Source organism: Scyliorhinus torazame, chromosome 3, assembly GCF_047496885.1.
Source record: "Scyliorhinus torazame isolate Kashiwa2021f chromosome 3, sScyTor2.1, whole genome shotgun sequence".
Classification (NCBI taxonomy): domain Eukaryota; kingdom Metazoa; phylum Chordata; class Chondrichthyes; order Carcharhiniformes; family Scyliorhinidae; genus Scyliorhinus; species Scyliorhinus torazame.
Window position 1 is genome coordinate 160787704 of NC_092709.1, and position 14662 is coordinate 160802365.

The following is a 14662-nucleotide window of genomic DNA, read 5'->3' on the forward strand; positions in this document are numbered from 1 at the left end:
GTGAAGTTCCCCAAGTGATGGGACCCTTTTCCTAATACATATTAATCACCGAGACCTTGGGGTACAGGGCACAATTTGAAAGTTTGCAGTTGATATCCAAGTCGGAAGCATTGTGAGTTATAAGGAATCTGCACCTTCTCCCCGTGTCTGCGTGGGTTTCCTCCGGGTGCTCCGGTTTCCTCCCATAAGTCCCGAAAGACGTGCTTGCTCGGTGAATTGGGTATTCTGAATTCTCCCTCTCTGTACCCGAACAGGCGCCGGAATGTGGCGTCTAGGGGACTTTCACAGTAACTTCATTGCAGTGTTAATGTAGGCCTACGTGTGACAATAATAAAGATTATTATTATAATGTCAAACTTCAAAAGGACACAGACAAGTTAGTGGAATGGGCAGACAGGATCAGATGAAGTTCAATTCAGAGAAATGTCAGGAAGGCCATGGAGAGACAATATTTTAAAAGTGTACCATTCTAAACGTATCTAGGAGAAGAGGGACCTGACTGTGTACGTGCATAAGTGATTGAAGGTACCAAGACAGGTTCAGAGAGCAGTTAATAAATCATACAGTGGTCTCGACTTTATTAATATGAGCGTAGCATACAACACCAACGAGGTTTTGTTAAAATTGCATTCGGCACTAGTTTGGCCTCAGCTCCAGTCTTGCATCCAGTTCTGGGCACCACACTTTAGGAAGTGTGTGAAAGCATCGGAGAGGATGCAGTAAAGATTCATGAGAATGGTTCCTTTTCCTCTTCTTGACAAGTTTTCTGGATGGAAACTTCAAATTTCCTCTTAGGTCATCCCCAATTGTCTATTTGACCTCACTGTAAGAACATAGTTTAGGTGCATAAGATCTTACATCAAAGTCCCAGAAATGTTAAATCCTCCCTTTTACACTAACTGTCCTGATGTTTTACACTGTTAAATCCTGATGTTTCTAATCTGAGCTGGTACACACTTTAATCCTTTTATTACTATAAATAACAGACTGCATTTTTAAGACATCTCCTAACTCCTCAAGTTCTCTTTGCGAATCTCCACCCTGTTTTTCCCTATGCCAGTGGTTCCTACTGGAACTGGAATTCTTGGCTGATCATTCTATCTTTCCACAACCCTTTCCAGCCATATTTTCTAATTCTTTCCCCAAGCACAAAGGAAGCAATGTATCATTCAGAATTCCCCAACATAGCTGCAGAAAAGCCTATCTAGTTTTCTAGCCATAGAAGCTCCAATAGCCACCATTTGTGTTTTCTTCACTTTGTAATTTTAACCTACCCCTTCCCCAGGAAACCACTTGCTTCATGACATTGCTCATGATTTCTATTTTCAAAAAATATTTCCAGAGTTGATAATACAAGTTATACATGAATAATGCAGCTTTTACATCTCTGGTAATGAAAGCAATGTACGCCTTCAATAGCTCCAGTCTGCTTTAAATAATTCAGTAGGAAACATTGCAGCTCTACCATATCTCATCTACTCAGGTAATAAGCAGTTTTGAATGTGATGCAGGACTAACAGTCACTGTATTGAATGCTAAGTCATGCATTGTAAATTCTTAATGTATCAGGGTCCCAGTAAATGCATTACAGAAGCAACTAACAATTGGATCCATTAGCTGCTCTACCTCTTGCTTTGAAGAGCTCTTTGCACTACTGCTGAATATTCTTTTGACAGGGTCATTACTATTGTTTTTGACTTTTCTGTTTTTTGTTGTTAATCTTCATAAAAGGCATTTGGCTCAGAACCCATTTATTTGTGATTGCCATCTGAAATGGCTTGCGGATTATCTCCATGCAAACCCCATTGAAACAAGCGGCGCCCGCTGCACTAGTCCTCGTCGGCTGGCAAATAAGAGGATCGGACAGATCAAGAGCAAGAAGTTCCGCTGCTCAGGTAATTGGGTTACTGGAATTTTGTTATTTATCTATTTATATATAGTAATATTAATTACACTGTCTTGGCTGGAAGCTATTCTCTTACAGATTCTGAAAATTCATCTATTGTGCTGTGAATTATTAAAGCTCTCGGAAGCTTTTAACTCTTATTTCTGACTTGGTGATAACTGCAGCACATCAGTCTTGTGCTGTTTGCTTTGCCATGTTTTACTGTTGAGGAGTTGCAACCTGTGGATTTAATATGAAATAAAATGTTTATTTTTCCTTCAGCTGCTAACTTTCAAGTGCATCTCTTCTGTCTTTTCTCTCTCTCTCTTTCTCTCTCTCTTTTTTTATGTTTATAGCAAAAGAACAATATTTCATTCCAGGTAGGTTTGGCTTGCAGCAGATCTGACCGCTGTTAATTTCCCTTCGGATTTAGTGGAGTGCTGCATGTTGTAGTCATTCGGTGAATCTCACCAATAGACAGCTACATAGTCCTTTTCCTCATCTTCCAGTAGCTGAATCTGCTCCTACCAAGAGCTTTGCATGAACCCTTTTAATTCAAGTAGCTGAATCATTAAGCCCATGTTTCCTCGTGTCAGCTATGCAGTTGCCATGCATTAGAGTTATTTTTATTGTTCTTTGGTTTTATTCCCACTTCTGGTCTAAGGTCACTATTTGTTGAAGGTAATAGCACATGATTAATTCCAGATATTGGTGAAGTTAAACATTTGTTGTTGCATTTCATACATTATTGCTTCAACAAATTATTTTTGTTCATATTACTTGGAAAGGGGATGGAGTTAACACCTAAAGTCAAATGAGAAATACTGATCACAACATCATCTGACCTCCACTGTTGTAATTCCCTTGGCGAAGGAAGCAAGGTTTAATTCATATGGCACTTTGGAAGCTATCACTGTCACTTATACCAGAAGAAAATATCTTGTGTGCTCTAATCATAAACTAATCCACTTAGTTTTGAAATGAATAAAATTAAAGCTTCATCCCAAAAACAGTAAAGTACTTTGGGTAGCCACAAAACCACACATCATTTGTTGTTTGAGAGGCTGTGTGAGTTATCTGCTGTTGTTTTATCAGAATCTTGGAGTTGCCTGCGAGGGGAACTGGTTTGCAACATTAGTAATATCTTGCATTTGTACAATGCTCCAAGTGTAGATAAATTGTCCAAGGCACTTCACAGAGGTGCAGTCAGAGAAAAAATGGACTGAGAGGCAAAGGAAATGTCAGGAGGAGTGATCAAGCTTGGTCACAGAGGTAGATTTTAAGTAGGGCTTGAAGGATAAGAGTGATATGGAAAGGAAGAAGGGTTTGAGGAAGCTTTCCTGCATATGCTGCCTGGATAGTTGAGGGAAAAATTTGCCAATGATGAAGTAAAATGTGGGGTGGGAGGTGGTGGCCAAAGGTATTCATCTTTTCGATGTTTAACTGGAGAAAATTGGCTTATTCAATATTGAATGTTGGAACCTGATCTGAGATTCAGTCCAGTCTCCTTAAAAATAAGTGTTATTTCCAGCTAATATCATCACGTGTCTTCATCTCTACCTCATCCCAATAGCTGCTGCAACTTCCATCCATGCCATTGACATCTCGAGACTCAAAAATTCTAATGCCTCCTTGCCTCATCGTCCCTCTTTGCTCTCGCTGACCTATTTTGGCTTCTAATCCTCCAACACCTCAATTTTAAAATTCTTATAGTTTCATTCGAATCCTTTCAAGGTGCCGCAGCCTGGCCTCTCCATTCATCTGACTCCGGTCTGTCGTGTTGCTCCTGCACCCATTCCCCGTCACATTCCCCTCAACCCACTAACCCTCACCCTTGTTATTGGGGCCATTCGTTCAACAAACTTAGGTACATGGGGGTGGGGGGGTGGGGAGTGATTTTCTGGCCACATTAGACATCAGCGAGAACTGTGACGTGGGTGAAAATCCACGTCACTGTTCTCGCTGATGGCTGGCATGGCACAGTAGCACGGTGACATAATGGTTAGCACAGGGACCCGGGTTCAATCCCGGCCTTGGGTGACTATGTGAAGTTTGCACCTTCTCCCCATGTCTGCATGGGTTCTTCTGGGTGCTCCGGTTTCTTTCTGAAGTCCAAAGATGTGCAGGTTCAGTGGATTGGCCATGCTAAAATTACCCCTGAAGAGTCCAAAGACATACATGTTTTTTGGGTTTCAGGGATAGGGCAGGGGGGGTGGATTTGATAACATGCTCTTTCAGAGGGTTCGGTGCAGACTTAATGGACTGAATGGCCTCCTTTTGCACTGTAGGGATTCTATGGGGTTCTGTGATAGTAGTGGTAGGGAAGAGGTGGTGGGGAGGGGGTGCCCACTATGCTGATGGTGGCGTCGGTGTCGGGAGCCCCCGATACTGATGGTGGTGTTTGCAGGAGGGGAGGATAAGAGCCCCGATGCTGATGTTTGTGGTGGGGGTGGGGGGGAGGGGGGGGGGGGGTGGTTAGAAAGCCCCAGTCCTGATGGTGGAGGGGAGGTGAGAGAGACGATACTGATTGGGGGGGCAATGCTTATGGGGGGGGTCACCCCCGTTTCTATGCGGGGCAGTGGGCGGGAGAGAATTGGTGTGGGAGGGTTCATTTTCCGTGCTGATCACAGCCCTGATCAGCTTTAGGTGTAGCCCCAGATCTGGACTTAAACCTGTGCAGCTGTAGAGCTACACGTCAGCTTTCACTCAGAGCCTGCCACTCGTAAAAGAAACATGGGAAAATTTCACCCATGGTCTGGAATTCTTTCTTGAAATTATGCTTTAAAACCCTCGTAAAATACTCTTCACTCACCTTTTTTAATATCTCCTTTTCTGACTCACTATCGTTTTTTTTTATTACACCTCTCTGAAATATCTTGGGTATTCTACTGCATTAAAAGTGCTATATAGGTGCAGCTTGTGAATTGACAGAAGCTCTGTTGTTGTTAGATCTGTTTTCCAATCCCTTTAAAAGTGAGGAACCACAAATTATTTTTAACCCTTTGGAGAAGGATTCTTCATATCAGTTTCCTTCAGGCTCCTTTTATCAGAGTCTTCATTCTTACATGTTTCGTTTTAGGTGGGCATTTTCCTGGGATTTCAAAGTTTACTATCTGAGAGCTGTGGAAAATGCTTCAGTAGCACTTTGCCTTTTCATTTTTTACATGTGTACTTTCATTCTTCATCAAAATCTGTAATCCGTAAAGTGTGCAGAAGAAGCTCTCTGTCTTATTCATGACAGCTCCTTTCCACAGTCATATGGACAACAATCGGTTTAGCCATTCATATAGTTGACTCTACGTGACCTTGATGCAAATTTCTTTCAGGAGATTGCCTGATGATGAAGCATCGGCTGATGCATTGACGATTCTCCATGGTGTTGCAATAGAAGGAATACCTTTTGCATTTATGTAGAACCTGTATCAGCCTCAGGACATTCTAAAGTACTTTTCAGACATTCAAGTACTTTTAATTGATGCAGAGTGACTGTTAGATTGTAGGAATTTGCACACAGTAGATCCCACAAGCACCTGTGAGATAATGACCACATAATCCATTTAATCTGTTTTTTCTTCATGTTGGTTGAGGGAAAATATTGACCAGAACATTGGGAATAACTCCCCTACTCTTCTCTCATCTTCTACATTTCATCCAAAAGGCGGTACCTATGACTTTGTAACACTCACTCAATACTGCACTGGAGTGTCAATTTAGTTCAAGTGCTAGACTCAATTCAACCTTTTGGGGCGAAATTCTCCCCCAACGACGGGATGTCCGCCGACTGGCGCCAAAGACGGCGCCAATCAGACGGGCATCGCGCCGGCCCAAAGGTGCGGAATGCTCCGCATCTTTGGTGGCCTAGCCCCAACATTGAGGGGCTAGGCCGACGCCGGAGGGATTTCCGCCCCCCCAGCTGGCGGAAATGGCGTTTGTTGCCCCGCCAGCTGGCGCGGAAATGCGGCGCATGCGCGGGAGCGTCAGCGGCCGCTGTCAGTTTCCCGCGCATGCGCAGTGGGGACAGTCTCTTCCGCCTCCGCCATGGTGGAGGCCGTAGCGGAGGCGAAGGGAAAGAGTGCCCCCACGGCACAGGCCCGCCCGCGGATCGGTGGGCCCCGATCGCGGGCCAGGCCACCGTGGGGGCACCCCCCGAGGTCAGATCGCCCCGCGCCCCCCCCAGGACCCCGGAGCCCGCCCACGCCGCCTGGTCCCACCGGTAAATACCAGGTTTGATTTACGTCGGCGGGACAGGCAATTCCTGGGCCGGACTTCGGCCCATCCGGGCCGGAGAATCCAGCGGGGGGTCCCGCCAACCGGCGCGGCCCGATTCCCGCCCCCGCCCAATCTCCGGTACCGGAGACTTCGGCGGGGGCGGGATTCACGGCGGCCAACGGCCATTCTCCGACCCGGCGGGGGGTCGGAGAATGACGCCCGTGATGTCTATCAACTGAGCCATGTCTGACTCTGAGTATTTAAATGGACAAGCAGCAGTGTAGCAAGTGAAGATCATGCAGCTTCCCCACTACTCCAGTATCCAGAAACTTTGCTGTAACAAGCACTAGAGGGGATTCAATTCTTCACATTTTTAACCACTGTTGAGCAAGTGTAGGTCCACTGAGCAGAAAGCAGGGATGATTCTGTGGTCTGATACTCTGAATGACGAGCAGCACTTGAGAGGAATGTTGTCTTGGAAAGTTGCAGGTTGTCTGCCTAACATTTTCCAAGAAAGATTGCCTGTGAACTAGATTTCCCGTGATGAGCACCGGATTGTAGAATCACCCTTCATCCCATTTTCATACCTTTGGCAACTGTGTAGCTGTGTCTTTTGTTGCTATAATTAATGAAGAATAGATTGTTCCCAAACACACTTTCATATGATCTTTCAGCTATTTCCCCTCCTCACCTATATGTCAGTTGATAAACTGTGATGTGTATGTTTGAATGTAGTGTTGTGCAAACAAGCTGATTTGCCAGTTTGAAACCCATATACATGTTTGAACCAGTCCAAAGAATAAATCCTCAAGCAATAGCTGAGAGTAAGAACAGGAACTGCTTTTGTTCAATACATTTTTGTTGAAGTATAAGGAATACATTATATGTACAGTATTTGTTAAATATCTGTGTCCAGTAAATAAAAGAATAATTATATGCTGTCGGCACAATTTTTAGCTGTGGATAATTTCAAATCTTTTTCACAAAATTCCTTGTACTTCCCATCATTATCAAAACACTTAGTTTTATTTTGAGCTTGTCGCCATAGAGTTGGATTTAATGGAGCCTGTCAGAGTGGGTGACTCTGCATGATCATGAAATAGGCTCTCATTCCTGCCGGCAGGAAAACTAAGGCCGATTAGGTCAATAGTGGGAATGGGCTGTTGCTGGGAACTTGACCACTGGTTAATTAGGCTCATTAGCGAGCCACTTAAAGGCCATTATCTCTCCTTCCACTGGGATTTAGTGGTGTTCACTGATTCTTCTTCACCAGTATGGGTTTCCTGAAAGATGTCCAGCAAACCCTGTTGAATTGCCTCCCTGGGCATCACTCTTTCAAAGGCATTTATTCCATGATCAAGGAACCCTCCAGTGGGAAGAGGGGAACCCACTGACAGCCACCTCCTGCCCATGAATCCAATCCCTTCCTACCCCGTCCCCCTTCGCCAGGACCCCCTCCCTATGACCTCCACCCTGCCATCACTCACCTGTGGTCTGGACCCCTCAGTGATCCTAGACCTCTCATGGGTGCATTACCAATAGAATTCACCACTCCCAGTGGTGTTGAAGGGTTCTGCAAAGCTGTCTGCCTCTGATTGGTTGGCAGATCTCAATGGACTGAATTTCCATCACCAAGATCCAAAATCTTCGAGAAGACCTGACACTTAAATTTGGGAGCCACAACATCCCCTACAGAAGTGACACATGTTTCCCACTAGGTCTCCAACCAGTGGGTAGGACTCTCATCAAGAACACAAAATCCAGCCTATAGTTCAATATAAAAGCAAATTACTGCAGATGCTGGAATCTGAAACCAAAAAGAAAATGCTGGAAAATCTCAGCAGGTCTGGCAGCATCTGGAGGGAGAGAAAAGAGCTGACGTTTCTAGTCCAGGTGACCCTTTGACAAAGCTGCCAGACCTGCTGAGATTTTCCAGCATTTCTTTTCGGTTATAGTTCAATATGTTCAGCTTATTAATTGAATAATTAAAAGGGGGTTTAGTGCAATGACACTGCAATTCTTCCTGAGGAGATAGGCCTCTTGTCTGCCTTGTTCTCTTAAGTACTGTACTCTACCTGGGTACAATCTGATAGTCGAGATTATCCCCACAGATAATTCATTTTATTTATCCTAATTAAAAGCTACTGTTCTGCAGAGTTAGCACAAATGGATTGGCTGCTGTCTTTGCTTTCCTGAGTATAAATGCAATCGCTCTGTCTCTCTCTTCCTTCTGTGCTTCTTTACTTTTTGCAGGAATTCACCATTTTGGCTGTAAGTACAAATTTGTGTGCTCCCTAATACTTTACCTCTGCCCACCTTCACCTGCCCCTCTTTCAGATTTGGTCCAACACCCCCCCCCCCTCCACCCCGCACCCCCCCCCCCCCCACCCAGTTATTTTTTCCCTTTATCCTGCTATGTTTGATGCCTCACACTCAATCTGTTGGCATCATGTAAGAAACCATCCAGCATTCAATCACAAGTTCCACACCCCCCCATCCCCAACCTTCCCCATACCTTCACGTGTCCCAACACAGGTCTTTAGTACTGCTTAGCTGGCTAGTGACATCAGTCGATACTGAATTTAAGCAATATCCAATTGGACAGAGCTATTCTTTCATATAGGCATTTGTATTGCTTGTGTTCAGCATATAATTCACAATAGTTGTTCTCTTGTACATTAACTGTTTGTGAAAAAAGTTACCCTTGTTTATACTAATGATGTTGTACCCCTACGGCTCCCTACTGCTACATTCTATACCTCTTCCAGTAGAATGCTCTGCCTTCTTTCCTCTACTATCTTCCCTCACACTTTTACCTGGCCTAGCTGATGCGGTTCTGAAACTGAGCGGGATTTTCCGTTGTGCTTGATCTAACCATGTGGTTGCAAGGTACGAATAAAACATGGTTCTGTCAAGCACCATGGAGCGTCACGTATGCCTTCTACAGCATGCCAAGCGAGAGACAATAGAACTATTTTAGAGAAAGGTAGTGTGTTATTATTCTCTGATTAAAGGCCAACAAACCACAGGATGGTAGTTCTGCAGACAGGCTTTCAGAGCTAGAGACCAATCTTATGACATTTGTATTGCAGCCATGGCTGATTGAATTTTCTCATAAAGGAAAGTGGATAAAAAGGACAGACAAGGTTTAATGTAGGAAAAACAGGTGAAGGACCAAATGTAATGACTGTAGCAGATTTGTTACTATTGGCCAGGAAGTGTTCAGTCTTTTTGAATTCCACTCACTATTTCAAAGAAATGGCTCAGGTGGGAGCACCATGTTGAATTAGATAAAGCTTAGCAACATTATGAGCTAGCTGCAGGAGTAGTGAGAAGGCAGTTAGCAGTTAGTAGAAATTGCAATAGAAGGAGTCTGCATTGAAAGGCCAGCTTGTATATGTTACCTCTGCTCTTTTGGATCTTATCTTTACTGTGTGATAAAGTTCAAGATCGAGGTATAATGGGGGCGATTCTCCGATATGGCGGCCAAGTGTTTGTGCCATCGTGAACGCCGTCGCGTTTCACGACGGCGCGAACAAGGCCCGGGCACGACCTATTCTGGCCCCTACAGGGCTAACCAGTGCATGCGCAGTTGGGCCACGCCATCCTGAGCATGCGCAGGGAACTTCTTACGTGCGCCGGCCCTGACCCAACATGGGGTCGGTGTTCAGGGGCCGGCTGTGCCGGAAAGTAGGCCCGGGAGGGGGAGAGGCCGGCCGGCCGATCGGTGGGCCCCGATCGCGGGCAGACACTATCGGAGGCCACGCCCCCCCCGTGAGGGAGCCCCCCTCGCCCCCTCCACAGGCCGTCCCCCGAGCGTTCCCGCAGAGTTCCCGCCGGCAGCGACCAGGGGTGAACGGTGCCGGCGGGACTCTGTCGTGTCGGGTCGGCCACTTATGGGCCGGAGAATCGGCGGCCCCGCCAATTCCCGCGGCCAGCGCCGCGCCAAACGCCCCGGCGCAAATGACGCCGATTCTCCGCACCTCGGAGAATCGCGCATCGGCGTCGGGGTGTCGCGGCGCAGTTGCTCCAATTCTCCGGCCCGGCGCGGGGCTCGGAGAATCGCCCCCATTTTAGTTCCTTGAAATTTTGCTTTTTGTATGGTATTTGTAAAATCTACCCAAAATATTTATTTTTTGCTTGTTAATTGCATAGTTCTACTTCTGTTAAAATGCCTGCGCTTCTGTATGCTGACTTGAGTAATCTGCATATTTTGACCCAAATAATCTGCAGGCACAGAGGATTACAGATCCAAACTCAGTGGAGATTGCTTCCTGGACCTTGCTTGCCCTGAAAAATGTCGATGCGAGGGAACCACTGTGGATTGCTCCAATCAAAGGCTTATGAAAATTCCCGATCACATCCCTCAGTATACTGCAGAGTTGTAAGTTGGCAGAGCAAGCCCACTACTCCAAACATACTTGCTTAGTCTTTCTCATCTACACTTTGGCAGCAAAACAAAGAACTGTAGAATACATTTAGAAAATAGCTTCAGGCAGTAGGCCCACATCACTTGAGCTGAAAGAAAGAAGGTACACTCATGGGAGAAGGGTTATTGGTTGCACATAAACATGAGAAAAAAAGGAAAGGGGAAAAGTCACATGGATATCTGTTAGCAAGTGTTAATAACTGTGCCAGTGTTGGCTCTGGTCTGTAGATCAAATAGAATTTAGACAGCAGTGGCCACATTGTATGTAACAGGGTTTGGTTTTCATGTATTGCATTACAGAGTGACTTTGTTACCCATTAACCATTGTCCTCCATTGATGCCATGTGATTAAGATGCCAACTCATTAACACTGAATAAAGTGTGTTTTGTGTCTGGGTGGTGAGAGACATTAAATGATGTGGGGGTCAATTTTTCAGTTTGGTGCTTGCAGCTGTATTCCTTAAGCCATAGGTCTCACTTGGGAGTTGGTGCACTGGGGAAAACACACTCAATAAAACCCATAGGAATGACACACCCAGTGCAACCCACAAGGATAACACATCCAGTGTAAATCCACAGGGATAACACATCCAGTGTAAATCCACAGGGATAACACATCCAGTGTAAATTCACTGGGATAACACACCTAGTGTAACCCACAGGAATGACACACCCAGTGTAACCCACAAGGATAACACATCCAGTGTAAATCCGCAGAGATAACACATCCAGTGTAAATCCACAGGGATAACACATCCAGTGTAAATTCAGACAGATATATCACACCCAGTGTAAATCCACAGGAATGACACACCCAGTGTAACCCACAAGGATAACACATCCAGTGTAAATCTGCAGGGATAACACATCCAGTGTAAATCCGCAGGGATAACACATCCAGTGTAAATTCACGGGGATAACACACCCAGTGTAAATCCACAGGAATAACACACCCAGTGTAACCAACAGGAATAAAACATCCAGTGTAAATCCGCAGGGATAACACATCCAGTGTAAATTCACAGGGATAACACACCCAGTGTAAATCCGCAGGGATAACACACCCAGTGTAAATCCGCAGGAATAACACACCCAGTGTAAATCCACAGGGATAATACACCCAGTGTAAATCCACAGGATAACACACCCAGTGTAAATCCGCAGGGATAACACACCCAGTGTAAATCCGCAGGGATAACACACCCAGTGTAAATCCACAGGGATAACACTCCCAGTGTAAATCCGCAGGGATAACACACCCAGTGTAAATCCGCAGGGAAAACACACCCAGTGTAAATCCGCAGGGATAACATACCCAGTGTAAATCCGCAGGGATAACACACCCAGTGTAAATCCGCAGGGATAACACGCCCAGTGTAAATCCACAGGGATAATACGCCCAGTGTAAATCCGCAGAGATAACACACCCAGTGTAAATCCGCAGGGATAACACACCCAGTGTATATCCGCAAATATAACACACCCAGTGTAAATCCGCAGGGATAACACACCCAGTGTAAATCCACAGAGATAACACACCCAGTGTATATCCGCAAATATAACACACCCAGTGTAAGTCCACAGAGATAACACACCCAGTGTATATCCGCAGGGATAACACGCCCAGTGTAAATCCGCAGGGATAACACACCCAGTGTAAATCCACAGGGATAACACACCCAGTGTAAATCCGCAGGGATAACACACCCAGTGTAAATCCGCAGGGATAACACACCCAGTGTAAATCCGCAGGGATAACACACCCAGTGTAAATCCGCAGGGATAACACACCCAGTGTAAATCCACAGAGATAACACACCCAGTGTAAATCCGCAGGGATAACACGCCCAGTGTAAATCCGCAGGGATAACACGCCCAGTGTAAATCCGCAGGGATAACACACCCAGTGTATATCCGCAGGGATAACACACCCAGTGTAAATCCGCAGGGATAACACACCCAGTGTAAATCCACAGAGATAACACGCCCAGTGTAAATCCACAGGGATAACACACCCAGTGTAAATCCGCAGGGATAACACGCCCAGTGTAAATCCGCAGGGATAACACACCCAGTGTAAATCCACAGGGATAACACACCCAGTGTAAATCCGCAGGGATAACACGCCCAGTGTAAATCCGCAGGGATAACACACCCAGTGTAAATCCACAGAGATAACACACCCAGTGTAAATCCGCAGGGATAACACACCCAGTGTAAATCCGCAGGGATAAAACACCCAGTGTATATCCGCAGGGATAACACACCCAGTGTAAATCCGCAGGGATAACACACCCAGTGTAAATCCGCAGGGATAACACACCCAGTGTAAATCCGCAGAGATAACACGCCCAGTGTAAATCCGCAGGGATAACACACCCAGTGTAAATCCACAGGGATAACACACCCAGTGTAAATCCGCAGGGATAACACACCCAGTGTAAATCCACAGGGATAACACACCCAGTGTAAATCCGCAGGGATAACACACCCAGTGTATATCCGCAGGGATAACACACCCAGTGTAAATCCGCAGGGATAACACACCCAGTGTAAATCCGCAGGGATAACACACCCAGTGTAAATCCGCAGAGATAACACGCCCAGTGTAAATCCGCAGGGATAACACACCCAGTGTAAATCCACAGGGATAACACACCCAGTGTAAATCCGCAGAGATAACTCACCCAGTGTAAATCCGCAGAGGTAACACACCCAGTGTAAATCCACAGAGATAACACGCCCAGTGTAAATCCACAGGGATAACACACCCAGTGTAAATCCGCAGGGATAACACACCCAGTGTAAATCCACAGAGATAACACGCCCAGTGTAAATCCACAGGGATAACACACCCAGTGTCAATCCACAGAGATAACACACCCAGTGTATATCCGCAGGGATAACACACCCAGTGTAAATCCGCAGGGATAACACACCCAGTGTAAATCCACAGAGATAACACGCCCAGTGTAAATCCACAAGGATAACACACCCAGTGTAAATCCGCAGGGATAACACGCCCAGTGTAAATCCGCAGGGATAACACACCCAGTGTAAATCCGCAGGAATAACACGCCCAGTGTAAATCCGCAGGGATAATACGCCCAGTGTAAATCCGCAGGGATAACACGCCCAGTGTAAATCCGCAGGGATAACACGCCCAGTGTATATCCACAGGGATAACACACCCAGTGTAAATCCACAGGGATAACACACCCAGTGTAAAACCACAGGGATAACACACCCAGTGTAAATCCGCAGGGATAACACACCCAGTGTAAATCCGCAGGGATAACACACCCAGTGTAACCCACGGGGAAAACACACCCAATGCAAATTGACAGGGAAACACATTGTGGTGGCTTGAGGCCATACTAGCGAGACTTCCAGTAAAACTGAACAAGAGTTTATTGTGAACAAGTAAAGATAAACTATACACTGGCATAGAATCACTAAACAGGGGTGTGATTCTCTGACCCCCCACCCGGTCGGAGAATCGCCGGGGGCTGGCGTGAATCCTGCCCCCGCCCTGTCCCGAATTCTCCGCCACCAGAGATTTGGCGGGGGCGGGAATCGCACCGCACCAGTCGGCGGGAATCGCGCCGGTCGGCGGGCCCACCCCCGGCAATTTTCCGGCCCGCGATGGGCCGAAGTCCTGCTGCTGTCAACCCTCGCTCGCCGGCGTGGATTAAACCTCATTTTGAACGGCGGGACAAGGCAGCGGGGCAGGCTCCGGTGTCCTGGGGGGGCAGGATCTGGCCCCGGGGGATGCCCCCAAGGTGGCCTGGCCCGCGATCGGGGCCCACCGATCCGCGGGCAGGCCTCTGCCATGGGGGCACTCTTTTTCTTCCGCCATCGCCATGGTCTTCACTATGGCGGAGGCGGAAGAGACCCCCTCCCCTGCGCATGCGCGGGGATGCCGTGAGCGGCCGCTGACGCTCCCGTGCATGCGTCACCCGGCGAAGACCTCTCGGCGCCGGCTGGCGTGGCGCCAAAGGCCTTTCCCACCAGCCGGCGGAGCAGAAACCACACCGTCGCGGGCCAAGCCCCTCAAGGTGAGGGCTTGGCCCCTAAAGGTGCGGAGAAAGGTGTGGCCCGACGCCGGAGTGGTTCCCGCCACTCCATTACACCGGAAT

General features: G+C 46.8%; 1 protein-coding gene across 7 annotated transcripts in view; it reads left to right on the plus strand.

Moving 5' to 3' along the window:
• The window catches only part of slit2 (slit homolog 2 (Drosophila)), a 671546-nt gene that overhangs the window by 448352 nt on the left and 208532 nt on the right, over window positions 1-14662 (plus strand). For 3 of the 7 annotated variants that reach the window (XM_072496476.1, XM_072496471.1, XM_072496473.1), the window contains exons 14-17: window positions 1732-1895; window positions 2242-2265; window positions 8348-8365; window positions 10328-10478. In XM_072496476.1, coding sequence (XP_072352577.1) covers window positions 1732-1895; window positions 2242-2265; window positions 8348-8365; window positions 10328-10478 — 357 coding nt within the window. The remainder of the gene's footprint in view (window positions 1-1731; window positions 1896-2241; window positions 2266-8347; window positions 8366-10327; window positions 10479-14662) is intronic. The other 4 variants (XM_072496472.1, XM_072496475.1, XM_072496474.1 and 1 more) reach the window with 2 other exon arrangements.